Raw genomic sequence first — 20473 nt, forward strand, 5'->3', positions numbered from 1 at the left:
TCGAATAATACTGCCATGAACATGTGTGTGTAATTTGAGGTGAACATATGTTTTCATTTTTCTTTAATATAAACCTAGAAATGCAACAGCTGAGTCATTTATTAATTTTGTGTTTTGACTTTTGCTAAACCACCAAACTTTGCTGTGGTGTCTGTATCATTTTATACTCCCACCAGCAATGTATGAGGATTCCAGTTTCTGTGCATCCTCACCAGCCAACATTTTTTTCCTCTTTTCTTTTTTAAAATAGCTATCATAGTAGATATGAAGTAATATCTCTTGTGACTTTGATTAGCATTTTTTTTTTCTTTTTTCTTCTTTTGCAGTCCCAGAGACTGAACCTAGGTGTTTGGGCATGCAAGGCAAGCACTCTTCCCCAGCCCAGTTTGCATTTTATTAATCACCAATGCTGTTGAACATATTTTTTTTCCTGTACCTTTTGGATCATTTGTGTATATTTGGAGAAATACCAGTTTGAGTCCTTTTGCCCATATTCTAATGGGATTCTTTTTGTTCCTAATATTTTATATGTCTGTCTATTCTGGATGGATATATGATTCATGAATATTTTCTCCCATTTTTTAAATTTCTTTTTTAAAATATTTTTATTAGTTGTTGATGAATCTTAATTTTTTTTTATTTATATGTGGCACTGAGAACCGAACCCAGTGCCTCACACATGCTAGGCAAACGCTCTATCACTGAGCCATCATCCCAGCCCCTTTTTCTCCCATTCTTTAGGTTGTTTTTTCATTTTCTTGATGATGTGCTTTAATGTATAAAGTTTTTGTTTTTGTTTTTGGTACCAGAGATTGAATTCAGGGGCTCTTAACCACTAAGCCACATCTCCTCCCCCTTTTTACATTTTATTTAGAGACAGGGTCTTGCTTTGTTGATCAGGGCCTCACTAAGTTGCTGAGGCTGGCTTTGAATTTGGAATCCTCCTGCCTTAACTCCTGAGTGACTGGGATTACAGGTGTGCACCACCAGGCGTGGCAAAGTTTTAATTTTGACATTTTGATGAAGTCAATTTTCCCTATTTTTCCTTTCCTTTTTGGGGGTGGGTGCTGGGATTGACTTTTTTTTTTTTTTTTTTGGTACCAGAGATTGAATCCAGGAGTGCTTGGTCATTGAGCTTCATTCCCAGCCCTTTTTATTTTTTATTTTAATTTTTTTTAATTGTTGATGGACTTTTATTCATTTTTTTGTATGTGGTGCTGAGAATCAAACCCAGCCACAACCTCAACCTCTTATTTATTTTGAGACAAGGTCTTGCTAAATAGTTTAAGGCCTGGATAATTTGGTGAGGCTGGTCTCAAACTTGTACTTCTCCTGCCTCAGTCTCCCAAGTCACTGGGATTATATGTATGCACCACCCGCCTGACCCTACCTGTCTATTTGATTTTAAGACATGGTCTTACTAAGTTGCTGAGGCCGGCCTCAAATGGAATCCTCCTGCCTCAGCATCCTAAGTTGTTGGGATTTCAGGTGTGTTCCATCATATCTGGCTTTCTGTTGCTCATACTTTTGGTGTCAAATCTAAGGATCCATTGTCAAATCTCAGATCATAAAGATTTATCTCTGTGTTATCTTCTGAGAGTTTTTATTTCATGTTTTGGTCTGTGGTCCATTATGAGTTAATTTTTGCATGTGATACGAGGTAGGGATCTAACTTCATTTGTGTGTGAACATCACACTGTCCCATCACACTGTTTTCTAAAGAGGCTATTTTCTTCCCCCAGATGGTCTTGGCACCCTTGTTGACTGTCAGTCAGTTTTATACAGTGCCATTGCTGTGTAACAGTACCTTGAGGAAGGGCATGATCTAGGACTTGGACAAACACCAAAATAATGACACACCTTCCCTAGACTAGTATTTTTCTTCACCTATATGCTTGGTTCGTTGAATGTCTGTGCCCTCCTGACAGTTCCCATTGTCCTTATTGTAAGTAAACTGGTCTTTGACAAGATTTTATTTCAGTGTCCATATACCAGGAAGTGTACTGCTGATAAGTATGTAGTGTCAAAGGGCAGCCGTGTGAGCTCTCTGTAGCATCTCTTTTGAGGACTTCACAATAGTTTTTTGAGATTTTATCAGGTTTTTGAGAGGGGGCAAAGGGTAGCCATTACCATGGCTACCCTTTGCCCCCTCTCAGACTCTCCCCCTGGTCGTTATGTCCTAAACTATGCAATATAATAATCATTTACATAGCATTACATGTAGTTAGGTATTTTAAGTAATCTAGAGATGATTTGGAGTATAGAGGAGGATGTGTGTAGATTATATGCAAACACTACACCATTTTACATAAGGGACCTGAGCACCTACAGATTTTAATATCCAAGGGTGTCTTGTAACTAATTCCCCACAGATGCTGAGGGACCAGTGTATTGTAAGATCTGTTTTTAAAGATATTTCTGTTTATCAGGAGATGTACTTAAGTTAAATGTCCTGATTTGATAATCACACAAACTAAGAGATATACTACCTACTGTACTATCACTATTTTACCAAAGAGGAAACTGAGACGCAAGGAAGTGGAGTAATTTATGAAAGGTTTATAACTAGTAAGTGGCAGAGCTAGGATTGATCCAAGTCTGTGCTTTTTATTGTCACCTTACCTCCCTGCATCTGATAGTGCTTAATGAATTTAAGCCTGTGCACACACCCTTTTTTTTTTTTTTTAATTATTGAGTTCAGAAAGTGCCTTCCAGGTGTTCAAAGGACTTTGTCCTTAGAATAAAGTGATTAAGAACCCAGGTGTTGGTCCTGTTTTCCAGATGGTGCTGTTGAGAAAGTGCACAAGATCCTTGCCCAGGAGACGGCTCTGGCCAAGAAGTTAGGCTTGTCTGGTTAGAAACTTTCACTTGTGTTCTTAGAGAATAGAACAAAGTAACAGCACACATCTCTTGCTTTCCTTTTCATGATAGGACCAGGAATTCTCAATGTATTAAAGCATTGTTACCCTGTCAGGTGGCCAGGAATCTTTATGAACCTAAAATATCAGTCAGTGAAATTTTGCCCTTATTGTCTATGTCACACATTGTCTAAGAAACTTGACTTATATGCTTGAGTCCTGAAGCATTGCCTTCCATATTAAATTGAATTTCCTGTCTCTACCCTTCTTCCTCTGCAGCCATCGATCTCACGTATGGAGGTATTTATTGCTTTTTGTGTCAAGACTACATCTATGACAAAGACATGGAAATAATTGCCAAAGAGGAACAGCGGAAGGCTTGGAAGATGCAAGGTTGGGTTTTGCCTAAATCTACCTACCTGCTTTGTCTCTAAATCCTGTGGTTCCCTCCAGTCTGTCAAAGGCAGAACTTGGTCATAGTCAGAGAAGTACCCAGGAACTGAGTGAGATTGATACTGCAATTTCTGTACTTAGGAATTGGAAGCATTTAAAAAAAGAATCATCTTGCATTCATATGGGGGTGGCTTTAGTAGGCCGTTTTGCAAGAAATGTGTATTCACAAACCTCCCCCCACCACCACCAAAGAGAAGCCCCTGTAAGCAAGCCACTCACCCACCTGTACAGTAGGGTGTTAGAAAACCCTGATGTTAGGGATGCCCCTCTTTGAAATACAGCCCGATAAATAGTACAGAACCCCTCAACTTTTGTTTATAAACATTCTTGATGAAAATTAATCCAACAGCACTTGAAATTATCTTTCATCTGCTTAGGTGCTGGAGAGAAGTTTTCAACCTGGGAACCAACCAAAAGGGAGCTGGAACTGCTGAAACACAACCCTAAAAGGAGAAAAATCACCTCTAACTGCACCATAGGTGGGTGGTGGACATCATGCAGAGCAGCAGTCTATTTCCACTTTTAGGTTTCTTCCTCAAGGTTGCATAATGCAACAGGAATCTGCTTAAGCCCTGCTTAAACTGCATGTCATTGATTGACCTGATCAACAGCCAGGTCTCCAGCACCTGTTCTCTGCAGGGACTGCCATGGGCTTGGAGTGCGGAAGAATGAGTGGAGATGGTTCCCACCTTTCAAGAGTTTGCATGTGTAAAGGAACCCAAGTGTATATTAACCAGGTTGATCTTCAGGGAGAGAAATGATGTGGCTGTATGTGAGGATGTTCACCAAGTATTCTAAGAAGTGAAAAAATATGTTTTAGAACATTTTTTAAAAGCATTTTGTTTTTTGGGGGACTCTGTTCCAGTGTGTTTTTTATAGAAAACACATTTGGGTAATGGTTTTAAAACAACGGCCGAAGAGAAAGAGGGAATTAATGGTGGTGAACGTTTCTCAACACAGTTCATATAAAAATGAGGAATGTATTACATTTCTTCTTGCATGAATTAATAAAAGAAAGGGATCATGCAGCCCCCAGGTTGTGGCAGTACACTACCCATGGCTGAGTGTACAAGTAGCTTCCACACTCTCTGGCTTCCTGTTCAGGTCTGCGAGGGCTGATCAACCTTGGAAACACGTGCTTCATGAACTGCATTGTCCAGGCTCTGACCCACACACCACTCCTGCGTGACTTCTTCCTGTCTGACAGGCACCGGTGTGAGATGCAGAGTCCCAGCTCCTGCCTGGTATGTGAGATGTCGTCACTATTCCAGGAGGTGAGTGCTGCCAACTTCTGCTATGGAATATTTTGTAACTGCTTTCTTTTACCTTTTAAAGAAAATAAAATAGGATTGACCATGATAAGGGAAGGTAAATTTTCAGAACCCTGAATGTAGTGAGTAAATATTTAATATGTGCTTAAACTATGGAAGACAGTTTTTCCAAAAGAGATTGCTAGGTAAGAGACTGTGGGTATAGTCTTTGGAGACACACTGCTGACCCAGGATGAGAAAAGGAGCCCTTGCAAGGGGCGTGGCAGAATCAGCTGGTAGAAGACATTCATCTCTGTAAACACTGGCAGTTCACACTTATATTCTCTTGTCTATCACACTTATATTCTCTTGTCTACCACCCTGGATCTCAGGAAGGCCTGGAGACATGTGCTGGCTCTTTACTGGTTCGTTCTCAAGGGAAGTGGGTTTTCTGTTGCCATAGCCTGCCAGATGTGTTTCATCAAAGGCCTCCTTTCTTTGTGAGCCTCTGCTCTGAAAGTGTGGCACTGTTCCCTTGATCTGACTAGCTGCCCTCATGGTGTACCCGTCCATGTCGGGGTCTAACTGGAGATTAGAATGCAAGACAGAACTCTGGCCCCAGGGTCAATACATGTCTGGGTCTAACTGGAGATTAGAATGCAAGACAGAACTCTGGCCCCAGGGTCAGTACATGTCTGGTCTGGGGTCTCAGACCAGGTTCAGTTACCCCAGTTTAAAAATGGGGCAGATGCTTACCCTACAGGTCTCACAGGAGCAGGCAGGCCCAGCCTTCCTTGCTTTTATCAGTCATCTTGCTATTTTGTCAGAACATGGCTACATCCACTGGCTCACATATTGTCAGTGGCTAACAATATGTGAGCCCAGCCTCAGAGTTGAGTAGCTGAGTGGAGACCATGTAGCCTGCACAGCTGAATTTACTCCCTGTTGGGCTCTTTTCATAAAAAAGGTTGCCAATTTCTATCCTAGCATAACCCATTTATCTTATTGAAGTACTTAGGCTTGACCCTGCTTAGTTTTGAGATCAGGTGAAATCAGTGTGTTTATAGTGGTATAGCCATAGACCTAGCCTAACCCATTCCTAACTCCTGCATCATACTGGTGTCTATGGGGATTATATGATTGAATAGACTTAAATTGTTGGGAGACTAGAATATGAAATGATTGGGACCTCAAGTGTGTCAGATCTCAGGGTGTTTTGGATTATGTTTGCATAGATCTTACTAATTGATCTTTGGATTAATCCAGAAATCCAAAATGTACCATGCACTCTATAAAGTTTCAGGTTACAGAGTATTTTGGATTTCAAATTTTCAGTTTAAGGGATGCTCAACCAGTACTAGCATCTCTTCCTTATAGCAGCTGTCTACCTCTCAGCGTCTTACAAGTGTAAGCCTGTTAAAGAATTGAACAGTCTTGCTTCCTTGTCCACTTTATACTGCTGCTGTGTAAACAACGGCCAGTTACTGTCAAATGAAGGAACTCCTGAGTGTGTGAACTCTTCTGAATCTGAAAGAACAAAGCTAATTTTGTGACTTTTTTTATTTACTTATTTTTTGTGGTGCTAGGGATGGAACCCAGGGCCTTGTGCATGCCAGGCAAGCACTACCATTTCGCTACACCTGCCCCAGTCTATCATTAATAATGGTATATTGGTTACAGTATCATTTTATTCAGAATTATAAGAAAGGTATATTGTACATGTATTCTAAGCAGAGTTCACAGTAGGTCAGATGGTAAGATTTGAAATGCTCATGTCAGTGGGAACCTGGACCTGAGGTTTGCTTTGTATAAGGTAACATTGGACAGATCAAGTCTTTTTTTTTTTTTTCCTTTGTACCAGCGACTGAAGCCAGTGTTGCTTTATTACTGACTTATATCCCTGGCCCTTTCAGCTAGACTTTACCCATCCTAGGCAACTGTTAAATACTTTTATTTTGTTGTATGCTCAAGTCCAGTGTGTATTCCCACAAGTTTTTCCCTTTTACTTCTCACTGAGCAGTTTTACTCTGGGCACCGGTCCCCTCACATCCCATACAAGCTGCTACACCTGGTGTGGACCCACGCACGCCACCTGGCAGGCTACGAGCAGCAGGATGCGCACGAGTTCCTCATCGCAGCCCTGGATGTCCTCCACCGGCACTGCAAAGGTGGGACTGGCACTGCACCCTGTCCCCTGGCGCCTTTCCTGGGGTCAGGGCAGGCGTTTTCCTTGAAGAGGGAGCGAAGAGAGGATGAGGGCATGTACATCCAAAACTGGGGGATGTGCTGAGAACACTCCACCATATGCTGCATAGACTGTGTATGGTCATATTTTCTTAAAGAAGGTTCCTTGTAGTTTATTTTTAGAAGAAGAGGAAATAGTTTCATATGTCTTTGGCATTATTGGGAATGCAACAGCATGGTGGGTGTCCTATACGACCCATCATCATGAACAGTGAAATCTCAGCCCTCAGTTGGACCTTCCTTGGAGACCTTGGCATGTTGTGGCTGCTCTATGGTTCCTCTGGGTTATCATGCCTGAAGCTTCTGAATATGACTGATGATCGGAACCATCCCTCTCCCATGGGGACACCCCAGAGCAAATGATTTACTGCTCTATAATAGAGCACTGGGATCAGGGGACCAAGCCTGTTCACCTTTTGGTGCATCCCTGACTGTGATTGCAATCCTCTTTTGATTCTTACCAAAGGTCTTTTACTTTAAACTCTCTCTTGGGATTTTAATGGAACATGGCTTCTGCCTTAACATAGTCCCACAGCCCGGCCTGGTGCATGGTGCTCCCTCTCAGGTTCTTGGGCATGTGTGGGTTTGGATGGTTGAAGTGGGAGAGGGCACAGTGGCTCCTAGGGTTGGAAGTGGAGATTCCGGTGGAATGGTGGGAAAGCTTGAAACACAATTGGTTCCCTCCCTTTTTCATCACATATTTCCCGGTTCTTGTGGAGTTCCCAGTTCAAAGGGCCTGCAGGTTGCAGTGAAGCGTGGATGTGGGTCTTTGGATCTAGGGCTTCTTAACGTTGCTGACATTTGGTTTAGTAGGTCTGAGGGAGGGTGATGCTGAGGCTGCAGGTTCAGATCTCACCTCTGAAGATAAGGAGATAGATACTTGCTTCCTGTTGGGTTCCCTGGGCTCTTGGGCCCCTGCAGCTAAGTTGTAGGTGGTACCTTCCCAGCTGCTTTTCTCTTTAATTGTCTTTTAAAGAACAAGCAGCTTGCTTTGCTAGTGCCTTTTAGTCTCTTGAGATTATGCTCACGGGTGGTGGCACCTCACACCAATGTAACCGTAGAGCCTGTGGCAACAGTTCAGAGCCCCTACACTTGACATTGGATGACTCGTTCAGATCAGCTGTGACTTTTGGTTCTGTTTTGTTGGTACTTAAAATTTTTTTCCACTAAAAGCATACACACTTACAATGCTTACCTAAGAACCAAATGAAGTTTGCTCAATAGCTTAGGTTTTATTGGGTTTTGTCAAATAATGTATGCCACACAAACAGGACAGAGCCACTGTGAAAGATTATTAAATTATTACTGTAAGCATCTTATGAAAGTAATTAAGAATCTCCATAAGCGAAATCTCTATTAAAAGTTGTTTGAAAATGCTATTAAAATGTTTATAGAACCAAAAACTGACACCATTGTTTTCTTCTTCTGACCTAACTCCATTAAAAATGCCTGCAAAGAAATGTCAGCCCTTCTCATTAAAATTGAAGTCATGGGCAGGGATGTGGCTCAGTATATAGTGATTGCCTGACATGTGCGAAGCTCTGGGTTTCATCCCCAGCACTGCAAAACAAAACAAACAAAGGTAGTTATCAGAGTTTTGACATACAGGTTGTGGGCCCTCGATGCACTTGGTTGTGTGTTGTTCATAAGTTTTTGTCACCTCTGGGTCATCTTCCAGCTCATCTTTCTTTATATCTTCCTGTATATGTATATCTTCCCATCCCTTGTAACATTTTACCTTGTGAATTTGAGGTTCTTTTGGGAAGTGTTTTTCTCTAATCTTAATTCTGGATGGCTCTAAGAAGACTGGCCATTCTTTTGTAATAATTCTACTTTTTTGACACATAATCTATGTAAAAATGAATACATCACTATACCCCTTGTTTAACTGAATGAAAGTTAGATAGAATATACATTTCAAATATATCTTGTACTCTGCTACTTAAATTTTGTATTTGCTTATAGATTGCATACTGAACAAAAGGGAAGACACAGGAGTTTGGAAGTATAGGAGTTTGGAAGTTTAGAGCTGATGAGGGAAAATGGGTTGGGGGCTTCCTCTCTAGAAAAATATTTATTTGATTATTCTGCACATGAAAAACAATAACCCTACCAAGCTGTTAGGTGTCAGACACTTTGTTGCTGAGAGAGCTGCTAAAGAGATCTTTTGTAGAGGCTAGGAAACAAAGAGCATTGAAAATCAGGTGCTTAGCTCTCTCATCAGTTAAAACAGTGATGGGCCCCTTCGTCAAGTCTGTTGAAATCACAAATGTCTTCACATACCTTTTAGAGTGTCAAAACTCCTGTTTTCCTCCTGTCTCTGCTGGGTAGATGTGGAAACCTGGTGTCTGCTGTCCTGGAGGTGCACAGATGCTGATCACAAAGCTGTTCTCTGTCCTCAGGTGATGACAACGGGAAGAAGGCCAACAACCCTAACCACTGTAACTGCATCATCGACCAGATCTTCACAGGCGGACTGCAATCTGATGTCACATGCCAGGTCTGCCAGTAAGTGCAGCTCTCAGCCAGACAGTCAACTGCTGCATCAGAATCTGCATGGGCCACACTGAGGTCTTAGCGCATGTCTCGGGCAGCAGAACTGTTATGTTGAAGAGTTTTTTAAGTAAACACTAACACTAAAGCAGAGTCACTGAAGACTGTGACACTGAGTACCAGAGGCTATGGAAGAAAACCTGTCGGGCTGGGGTCCTTATGGGACATGTGACTGTCAGTGTTTTCTTCACTGTTCAATCCAACAGGGTGTTCTTGAGAATTATCCCCCACATTTCTTTGACATCTGGAACCAAATAAAACAGCCCCCTTCAGGAATAGCTGGATCACCCTGGAAGACTCCTAACATCCATAATCCCATGTGTTGATCTGATTATTTCATCCTGGTTCCCATTTCTATTTGCTCCAAGGTAGTGACTGTCTCTTGCCAGGTGTAGTTACACTTACTTAACTGCTTAGCACTTCAGGCCTCAGAACCTGAATGAGAATCACTTGGCAGTTAAATCAGAGGACCTTGCACTCACCCTCAGTGCACACTGGTGTTTTTATTCCAGTTCCATTTTTTAAAGCCCTGGTCACAATCCACCATGGTTGTTGAGAGCCCACAGTGGATTGTCCATATGGAGTCCTGGAAAAGGGTCTCTGTAGCTTGGTGTCACAGATACAGTTTTCTCTTAAATAGCAAAGGTTGTTTTGGATCTTGCCTCTGAGCATTGTGGAGTAGTTTCTCACTGACCCTTAACTATCAAATTCTATTAGTGGGGGATTGTTTCATATTTACATTCTGTTTAAATATCTTGAGCAAATATCCCATTCTGAGTTTCCCTTTTTCAAAAAATTTAATTTAATTTTAATTTATTTATGTGTAGTGCTAAGAATCAAACCCAGTGCCTCATACATGCTAGGCAGGCACTCTACCACTGAGCCACAATCCCAGCCCATGAGGTTCCCTTTTTTGATACTATAAATTAAATCTACAAGCAGGAGCTGGACTTCCTAAATCCAACATCTTACATTCTGCAGGGGCTGCTCAGCCTGGCCAGTGTACGTTCAGTGTGATATGTGTGTGTGTGTTTGTGTGGCGGGTGTGTGGTGGGTGTGTGGCAGGTTGTCTCTGTTACTACCCAGGGTGGCAGTAGCCAGTTTCTGGGTAATGATGCTGCTCCAGATCCCACATGCAGCCAAGATAGACCTGGGGATTCAGAGCCTATGAACCTAGAACTCAGGAAGTTTACTCTTAAAAAAAAAAAACCTAAATTAAGGTGGTGCTCTCCCAGGTTTAGAAACTTAGGAGTATCCCTTGCTTTACTGGCTTTATGCATGTCTCTTCCTTGGGTCACCTTGGGAGCCCAGGCCACATAGGTGCAAATGCTCCTGCTTGAGCACCCACCCTCAAGCATTCTTGGAACAAAAGTGCAATGTTGGTGTACCACAAAAAAAGCACAGAAGCCTCAGAAGCTGCAGTGGACCTCAGTCCTCTTGTTGTGTTTCCATCTTTTCTGCAGTGGAGTCTCCACCACCATAGACCCCTTCTGGGACATCAGCTTGGATCTGCCTGGCTCCTCCACCCCGTTCTGGCCCCTGAGCCCAGGTAGCGAGGGCAGCGTGGTGAACGGGGAGAGCCATGCATCAGGTACCACAACACTCACGGACTGCCTGCGGAGGTAAGGCAGCCATGGCATTTGGGCAGGGAAAACCGTGTGGAAAGCTGCTTTAGAAGCAGTAACTGGTCAGAAGAAAGCTCTAAATATCAGGGCCAGATGAGGATAGTATTTTCTCTCTGCCATCCAGAGTAGAGAATAGAGAGAATGTGCAGCATTAGCCTGTAGATGGCTGCAGATGCCCAGGAGCTTGCACTGGATGGCCCTTTTTAAAACTTTTTAGTATTTCTGTCTCCTGGCTTCGCATGATAGCATGTCTGTATGACAAACCTCTGATCTCCCACTCCACCCCAACCCAGTAAACAAACTGAGAGCCAAAGAGCAGAACATGATGCTCCCTCACTTTCTATAACCGGTAACATGCACCATAGCATGAACTAACAGCTGGTCCCACTTCCCATGTATGTGGCCTTTGCTGCAAGCGATTAAAACATCTGTGGTGTATTGCACTTAATAGCCATTTTAAAATTTGTTCCTTTTCTACTTCATTGGTTTAGGCAAGTGGTAAGACTTAGGATGCTCTTCATTAATTAGAGGTCACTGCAGAAGAGTCCTTGCTAAGGTGAAGCATTCCTTAGACAAAGAAGGGCACAGTTTTATGATTCATCTTGCTACAAAGCAGGATCAAAGTTATATTTAAAAATCTTTTAAACGCATCAACTTTGTTGGATTGATAGGTCCCAATAGTAAAATGGGGTATCAGCTTTTAGAAGACAAGCAAAGAAATAACCAAAAACATTTTTCCAAGAGAGTCTTTATTACTTAATTTAGTCATAAATTCCAGTAATATAAAAGTTTGGAGAGAAGATGATGTAAAAAGTTTCATGTTTTTTTCATTGTGAAATGATAAACAACCTTAACTGAATTACTTCTCAGATAGACAGTTTATGCTTTATATTTTTCTGTAGCAAGTCTTAGCATACCAGTAGTGATAAAACATTCCTTTGTTCTTCCTTTCCTGTCCATTATCCTTCATTTTTTCCCTAAAAACTCATCTTCCCCCTGTACTGGGGATTGAACCCAGGGCCCTGCACCTGAACTACCCAGCCCTTTTTATTTTGAGACAGGAAGTTGCCAAGCTGGCCTTGAATTTGTGATCTTCCTGCCTCAGCCTCTGGAGTTGCTGAGATTATAGGTGTGCACTACCATGCCCAGCTAAAAACATTTTTTAAATGTCTTGTAGATTTACCAGACCAGAGCACTTGGGAAGCAGTGCCAAGATCAAATGCAGTGGGTGCCACAGCTACCAGGAGTCAACCAAGCAGCTCACCATGAAGAAGCTGCCCATCGTGGCCTGCTTTCATCTCAAAGTGAGTTTTCCAGAAAGCAGTCCAGTGTCAGGCTCAGTGGCATTTTGTAATTGGAGCCAGTCAGTAGGCAAGCCGAAGGAGCAAGAGGGTGTGAGTGCTTCCTTCTGCTACTGAAAGAGGTTTTTAATTGTAACAAAAAGCAGGTGACTCTTGATAAGATAGGATGTGAGTGTGTTTGTGTGTATGTGTGTGTGTAAAAAAGTTGTATTACTTCTCACATTCTTCTATCTCCCTCTCCTAGTTTTGTTTTACTTAAAGACCCTTAGCATTTATGATCTAGTCCAGGGTTGACGGGCTTTATCTGGAAAGGGCCAGATATTAATATTTGAGGCTTCATATCAAATATTGTTGATGTTACATATTCTTATTTTAACATCCCTTAAAAACTTTTTTAAAAAAAGGTTGCTAGCTCAATAGCTGGATTTGGCGGCTCCCCATCTAGTCAAAGAAGTGTCTTTCATTGATGAAGGGAACTCTATGTTCATTTTTGCTGCCACAGGTTAGGGGTATTTGTTTTGTATTCTGCCCTTTTCTGGGTTTGTCCTGAGATCACTTTCTTGTGCCCCTGGTGTTTATCATGGAGCGTTCTCATCATTTCCAGACTTGACGTGAACTTCATAAATCAGATGTGTGTGGACTAGCATTGTGTTGTTGAATCTGTAAGCACTAGATGTGACCAAAGGCAATTCAGAAAGTAAGATGGGATGCCCAGAGGAAGGAGCCCTCATGAACTCACAAGCCAACTGTCACTTAGTCTCCTTGTTGTTCCCTCTCCCTCCTCCATTTCTATAGCGATTTGAGCACTCGGCCAAACTGAGGCGGAAGATCACCACATATGTGTCCTTTCCCCTGGAGCTGGACATGACACCCTTCATGGCCTCCAGGTAGGAGTCACCTTGTCCTGTTGGGGTGGTTATATAGCACCTTTCTAGAATGCTATTTGTCACAATTAATAAAAATCTAACTTTTCATATACTTAATTACTTATCCTGATCTTACCCAAGACATATATTAGTGAATTGTTTTTCCTTGGGTGGTTTATGTTTTGAATTTTTCTCCAGCAAGTCTTTATCAACTTTCAAACTTGGAAATTCATTGAGGCAAGATAGTAAGGAGAAGGCAATGATTTAGTTGATGAAACAGATTTGGAAATGCTAAAATTTGGAATGCTAAAATTTTGTGATTGTGGATTTTATTTTATTTTCAGATTTTTATATTATAGAACACTCCCCCCCTGCCCCCCACAGTGCTGGGGATTGTACCCAGGGCCTTGTGCTTGACAGGCAAGCACTGTATGAACTGAGCTATCTCCCCAGCTCCTAGAACACTTAAAATTTAATATTCAAATAAACCATGCTGCTTACTAATGTACTGCTATCCACAAACTTCATGGCTTGCAGTGATAGAAATTTATTTTCTCATGGTTCTGGAGACCAGAAATCAGGAGGTTTGAGAGGGCCCATTTTTGAAAATCTGGTAAGGTTCCATTCCTCACCTCTTCTAGCTTCTGGTGGCTCCAGGTACTTTTGTGGCCACACCACTACTGGTTCCGTTCTCAGGGTCTTCTCCTGAGTCTGTCTGAAATCCCTCAGCTTCTCTCTCATAAAGACATTGGTCATTAAGGTTAGGGCCCACCCAGATAATCCAGGCTGGACAACCTTAATGATATCTGCAAAGACCTTTATTTATAAACAAAGTCATGTTCACAGGTTCTAAGAATTGGGAGGTGAACATTTTTTTTAGGGTTTATAGTACAACTCACTGGACCATCTCAAGCAAATTATCTGTTGTTAGTTATTAACATCTTCCTTTGTCCTTTCTTTTGGTGGCTCTGTCCTTGTGGTCCACAGGTACTGTCCCAGATAAAATGAGTTTGTCAGAATGATAGCTCTGTATCGTCAGCCCACTCTGGGAAAATGAGTCGTCATAACCTTGATTTTCTGTGTCCAGGGAGGTGATGAAATGGTTGCTGATACCAGGGTCTCAGAGATCTTAAAGCTTCTGCTAGCATTTGGTGGGTGAATGCATTAAACAAAACATGAGAGTTCTCATTTCCAGTAGGCCCCCTTCCCATTTTACCAAAGTGCTGGTGGAGGGGTAAATAGTCTTTGTTCTTTTTGCGGAAGTAGCTGAGGCAGCTGGTGATGGGTCTGACTTAACACTGAGTTGGTGGGAGGATGGCTCATTACAAAGTCACAAAGCCCACTAGGGAGCTCCTGGGGGCAGCAAAGGCCTGGGGGATCTACTTGAGAGAGTGTGCCTGCTGTGTCCCCTCTGTGGAGGCTGTAGGAGGCCAAGTGGCCAGGAGGTATGCTGCTGGGCTCCTGGGTGTCTTAGCCTCCAGCTTGAGTCCCATTCCACACACTGCAGCATGAGGATAGTCTCCACCTACAGCATGTGAAGTGCACCCTCTGGCAGCATCCACTTAGCTGTTCTCAGTGTTGGTGATTGTTAGAACCTCATGTCTCTTTGGTGAATTATTTTCAGTGATTCTGAGTTTTGCTGCTCTTTGTTACAGTAAAGAAAGCAGGATGAATGGGCAGTACCAGCAGCCCATGGACAGTCTCAACAACGACAACAAGTACGTGGTGCTTCATGGCTTGTGGGGCTTCTTGGACCCTCTGCAGGGGTCTCCCTGCCTCCCTTGGCAGGGTGGGCACATGGGGAATAGTATCAGCAGAAGTCACTTTTCCTATGGCCTAATTGCTTCCTGGTCTGCTTCCGTTTACCAAATAGCAAAGGCTATTTGTTACCTGAATGCTCCTCCAGCTGGGGACTGTCCCCTGCCCAGGCTTCTTGACTTCATTCATGTCTAAGGGGCTCTGTTCTTCCTGCTGTTGGTACTATAGAAAGGTGGCACAAGTAGAGTGAGTACCATTACCTCCCCACTGATGATCACCATTTCTGCTAAGTGTGATTCCAGGAATTCACTGCACCCTGGTGAGAGCTGGGGAGGGCCGGAAGGCAGACTCAGCTAGCTCCCTCTCCCTCTGCAGTTGTTGTTAGGTTTGGTCAGGTCAGTGGCCACCTGGGCCTGTCAGGGCTGTGTGCTTTCCAACAGAGGTGCTATTAGTCAGCCATTCTCTTCCCCACTCCTCCCTCTATTAGGTACTCTTTGTTTGCTGTTGTTAACCATCAAGGGACCTTGGAGAGTGGCCACTACACCAGCTTCATCCGTCAGCACAAAGATCAGTGGTTTAAGTGTGACGATGCCATCATCACCAAGGCCAGCATCAAGGACGTGCTGGACAGTGAAGGGTGCGTAGCCCCTGTGTGGGGCTGGAGGCCTCATGGTTGCAGTCCCACCCCATTCTGCCCCTCTTGTCATTTGGGTCCAAAGCCATATCTGTTTCTAGTGCCTCAAGTGACACTCGATGTTCACCTTTAGTTGCTGAGGTAATGAGGGCTCATTCCAAGTAGGATGCCACCTACCTAGCTGAGTTGTGGGAGAGGAGAGAGAGTCGTTTAACTCACCTAGCACCCACACTGTGATCTGGGCAAATCAGTTCTTTATCAGTTCCTCTCTCCTCTGCTGGATTTGTTCCTTTGGGTACAGAAAACTTTTGCCCCTTCAGTGACTGAGGGGACCCCTCTTTTTATCTTGAACTTCCCTAGATCCTTATCCCTGAATGGGCAGCAGGATTCTTGGCCCAGGGATGAGGCTGACCCAGCTGCCAGGAACTCCTTCAGGGTTGAACATGAACTCAGAGCAGCAGAGTTTTTCAGACAAGGGCTTATGTGTTATTAAAGTGTAACCTCGAGAGCATAGCAGGAGTCAGGCTACACCTGCCATGGCGTTCATAGCAGCAGTAGGCCTCCCATGAGGGCAGTGTTCTTCAAGGACAGGAGAGACCATGTCAAAGGGCTGCAGGCATTGGGTGAGTCTGCAGTGACTCCCTGGCATGCGGGGTGGGGTCAGGCTGCATTGATTGGGACAGGTCAGTGCAGCAAGGGACTGTCCTCCTTGAGGACTGAAAAACCAAAACCAACTAAGAAGTCAGATGCATGCAGAGGGCCACATGCACATATTTTTGTCTGGTGTGGGCTGTTTGATTTGAATGCCTTTACACATGCAATTGGAATAAAGCCTGTATTCTTTCTACCTCCTCAGATACCTACTGTTCTACCACAAACAGTTCCTGGAATATGAGTAACCTCATCCATAGCTGGTCAGAAAAAAGGAGGGCAAGGAGTTGGCAAGCCTCACCAGATGATCCCCAGCTTCCCTGACATCACACCATCATGGCACCCCTCCTGTATAGATGAGCCCGCACACGTGATTCCTCTGCACCTGGGAGCCGAGGTGTCAGAGTGGACATGAACTGCTGGAGCACAGGTCTCAGGACGTGTGCCCTGGGAAAGGAGCTGAGGGGATTCATCACTAGCATCTCTCCTGTGTTCCTCAAAACTGTAGATTTGTGGTTGGGGGCGTTCTCATGGCATGGAGTTGCCTCTGCCTGGTGCTTCATTTTGTTATACCATGCACACAGTTTAAAAAGGTGCCCACCCGTTTGAAAATAATGGGTCCATCAAAGTTGTAGGCAAAGATGGTGTGCAAGGACAGAGGGCTTGCGAGCGCCTTTAGTGGGTTGTAGTATTAAATGCATAGAGTGTGAGCTCCCATCCTCCCCTTTTTTCTGCAGCTATAAAGCAGCCCCAGAGCCCATGGACCTGAGGGTATTTGCGCAGGTTCCAAGCACGTCTGTTCTGCAGATAATTTAGCATCAACTGCATGTGGAAGCATCAGCTCAGATGTTCTCTCAGTTTTCTAGAAATAGACATTTTCTTATTCCCCTTCCCTTTTCTCTTTTTCCACAATGGTGAATTTCATAAATGTAATAATAGTAAAGTGAATGACTGTCGAGTTTATACTGAAATCTAGACCATTTCTTTATTCTCAAGAGTGAGTCTTGCTTTTTAATTGGTGCTGTTTCTGTTGCACCCCTCCCCACCCTGCCCTGCTACTCTCTCCCCTTCTGTGGTTCACAGCAGGCAGAGTCAGTGGGGGAGAACTGGGCTGCAGCTCATGATTCAGTGTCTTGATCTTTGGAGTAAATGGAGCATTGTTCAGTGGTTCCATGGTCCCTTTCCTCCCATTTTTCTTCCTGATCTTCGGTCTTGCTGCCTGTGCAGGGCCGCTTGGTGGCTGGTGTGGTGGATTTGAAGCTGAGCGGCCTCTAGTGGAGACCATGTGCCTCCTCTCTACACTTGCTGTGGTTTCAGTTGTAGTGAGAATGAAATGCTTTTGTGATTGAGGTTGTTGCAGAGCTGGTTGAGGAAGTTCCTTGTAAGATATCTTGCATGTATCTATCTATTCAAACCCAAACTTAGATTGTTAGTCCATTTTTGAGAAATTACAACCTGGGGACCTGGGGACGGAAGCATTGTTCGAATCTAGTTTGTGAATGGCCAACTCTCCAGCTGTCCTGGAGCACTGTCTGCATGGACTGTGGGGTCCTTGTGTTGGGGAGAAGGGAATGAGCAGTCTCAGGGCTAGCAAGTATCTTCTCATAAAGAGCTGAGTAGTGAGAATTTGAGGCTGTGTGGACTGTAGGGCCTCTGCTGTAGATAATATGTGAACAGTTTTAGTTTGGCTGTGTTCCAGTAGTCCTTTATTTATGGGCCCTGAAATTTGAATTTTGTACGACTTTCATGTGTCAAGAAAAAAATTTTTTTTTAAACTATTCAAAAATGAGAAAACTTCTCACAGTTGACAGGCCACACAAAGGCAGGTAGGGGACCTGAACTGAGAAGCTGCTGCTTAATCAACGTAGAAACACCAGAACCCAGGAAACACGATCATGTGCCACAGAGTCGGCAGGTATGGCCAAGCCTCAGTGGTGCAGTTTCTGAACACTTCCCAATTCATTGTCTGTCATGTTTCTGTGCTTGAAGAGTATAAGTTGAAGCATGTGTTAAATAACACATGTGTTAAATAAGCATTATTGGAAAAACGTGGATGGGCCCAGATTCTCGGGCACAGCCCTAGGTGGCCAGGTTCTATGTTCTGTGCTATGAAGATGATCTTGGGAGCAGATTTTTGTCTTTTAATCAGGAACAAACCTTTTGGAAAAGAGACTGAACTGAAGTCAACCTGCAGGAGTCTGAACTGGGGGTCTCAGCACCCTGATTGTGGGGTGTCCAGATGCAGGTGTGAAGCAAGCAAGTGAGTCAGCTGGACTTTCTGGCTGGTCACCTCTGGTTGGGCTGAACCTGCTTCCTCCATCGTGACATACCCCTCGCTTGTGTCGCCACACTAAGAATATAGAACTGGGGAGAAAGAACTATGCTCCTTTTTGTAAGCATTATTTGAGACTTTTGTGTTCAGATTGATTCCCTCCTTCCCCAAGGCTTTGGCATTCTAAGCACTTAGCTCTGTTCCTGTGGCCCCATGGACACTGAGTTCCTGTTGGGCCTTGCTCTCTGCCAGGACCCTCAGCATTGGGTCCTCAGCATTGAAGTGCTCATGTGAATTTACTTTTTGAGGAGCAGCATATTTATTTGATGGGTTTAGAAATCACTTCTTATAGCCCCCCCTCCCTCGGCTGTTAGGTCAACAGAATGGTTTTACCATTTCCTAGTTGACCACCTTGTGTAGGGAGGTGTTCAGATTGTCACAAAGTGCATCTTACCATGAAGGGGACACACTGGGTGACACCCCCCTGTATACAATCATAACCAGTGTGCTAGAAAGAGCCTGTATTTCTGAGATACTGGTTGTCATTTCAGTGCTTCATAGTAAGACAAATGAACTCATCCTCTTCAGAAATACGAAGGCAATGTTTTTGAGCCGTGTGAAGTGTTGGAGGCATGGGATGGCCTGTGGATCGTGTGGACAGCCTCCCTCTGTCAGGGACTCCTCACACAAGGCAGCAGCCTGGGGCTAGGCCTGGGCTCCCCTCCTGCTGGGCTCTAGGACAGCCCCTGGACTTCCCTCTTGTAGCAGCATCCCTGAGACATATATACCTGAGTGCTATTGTATTTTGGCTTGGTGTGTATGCTTTTACTTGTGTAAAATCGCAGTTCTTTTGACAATTCAAGTGACTTGTTTCATTTACTATAACTTTGAAAACAAAAATTGTAAGAAAAAAATTCCAATGATTGTGTTGTGGTTGGAGATTTTATTACCAAGATGTTTACACCTGCCTTTTCCCTGTCATTTTGAGGGGCTATTTGACTCTCTTCTCCCTGATGGCTTGTAGTCTTTCCTATGTCATAATAAAGCTACATTTTATTCTGCAGTCTGGCTCATTCTCCCCTTACTAACACAGGGTGGCAAGAATTGTGAACCCCAGAGTGGGAACAGCAGCAGGAGAAGTGTCCTGGCCCCTGGGTTGTGCTGGATCCTAAAAAGTCCCTGTGCTCTACTTCCTTGACCCACTGTTGTTTAACCCTCTTTTCTTCTTTCGTGGGAAGGAAAACAACATGGAGGGTTCAGAACAGCCATATGCCTTCAGACTGGTGTGCATGAGGGTCACCTGAGGACCTTCAAGTACAGGAATCATGCCAGGGTGTGATTAGCTGACCTGGTTGTGGCATAAGAAGGTACATTGGTAGCAGGCTCTCCCCAAGAAGAGAAAGCTTCGTGTGTAAGCAGAGGAGAAATGCAGCCGTGGCTTTGTGACCAGTCGGATTTTTGTTTTTTGCAGTGTGGGGGCTGAAAACCAGGGCCTTGTGCAAGTACTCTGCCACTGAATGCCACTGAGCCACACCCCCAGCCTAGCTGGGTGTATTTAAGAAGCAGTTTCACATTCACACCTTGATTCTCAGACCCTTGTGCTGGTTGGGGGGTGGTGGGTGGGTGGTCAGAATCATATAATGGTTTCTAGTTAAAGCACCAAATTTCCCCTGCAACACAGCCCTATCCCTTCACCATTACTGAGTTCTCTGAAAGCCCAGCCGCTTCCAGATGGTGTGTGAAGAGCAGGTAAGTCCCATAGATGTGCACCTATTGCCACATATCCTCTGCTGTGAATCAGGGACTTTGACTAGAGAGCAGTTATTGGTGGGGTGCTGAGATAGGGTGGAGGTACCAATGGGCAGAGCAGGCAAATTCATACCTAGATCATGACTTTATTCTAGTGAAGACAAACAACCCCTTCATGTTGAAAGAGGCCTGGCTGAGTCCTCCTTGGAAATGATGCTGGGCCCAGAATTGGCAACTGTTTTGGGCAGATGAGGTGCTT

At 43.9% G+C, this 20473-nt stretch overlaps 1 protein-coding gene across 1 annotated transcript in view; it reads left to right on the forward strand.

The window, feature by feature from the left end:
* USP22 (ubiquitin specific peptidase 22) overlaps positions 1 to 19528 on the forward strand; it is a 40814-nt gene extending 21286 nt beyond the window's left edge. The window contains exons 3-13 of the mRNA XM_079134343.1: positions 3138 to 3251; positions 3689 to 3790; positions 4416 to 4585; positions 6582 to 6729; positions 9208 to 9313; positions 10822 to 10980; positions 12161 to 12287; positions 13080 to 13171; positions 14806 to 14868; positions 15396 to 15545; positions 16399 to 19528. Coding sequence (XP_078990469.1) covers positions 3138 to 3251; positions 3689 to 3790; positions 4416 to 4585; positions 6582 to 6729; positions 9208 to 9313; positions 10822 to 10980; positions 12161 to 12287; positions 13080 to 13171; positions 14806 to 14868; positions 15396 to 15545; positions 16399 to 16441 — 1274 coding nt within the window. The 3' untranslated portion in view covers positions 16442 to 19528. The remainder of the gene's footprint in view (positions 1 to 3137; positions 3252 to 3688; positions 3791 to 4415; positions 4586 to 6581; positions 6730 to 9207; positions 9314 to 10821; positions 10981 to 12160; positions 12288 to 13079; positions 13172 to 14805; positions 14869 to 15395; positions 15546 to 16398) is intronic.
* Positions 19529 to 20473: the final 945 nt, after the last annotated feature.

The sequence above is a fragment of the Sciurus vulgaris genome (assembly GCF_902686455.1).
Source record: "Sciurus vulgaris genome assembly, chromosome: 3".
NCBI lineage: Eukaryota > Metazoa > Chordata > Mammalia > Rodentia > Sciuridae > Sciurus > Sciurus vulgaris.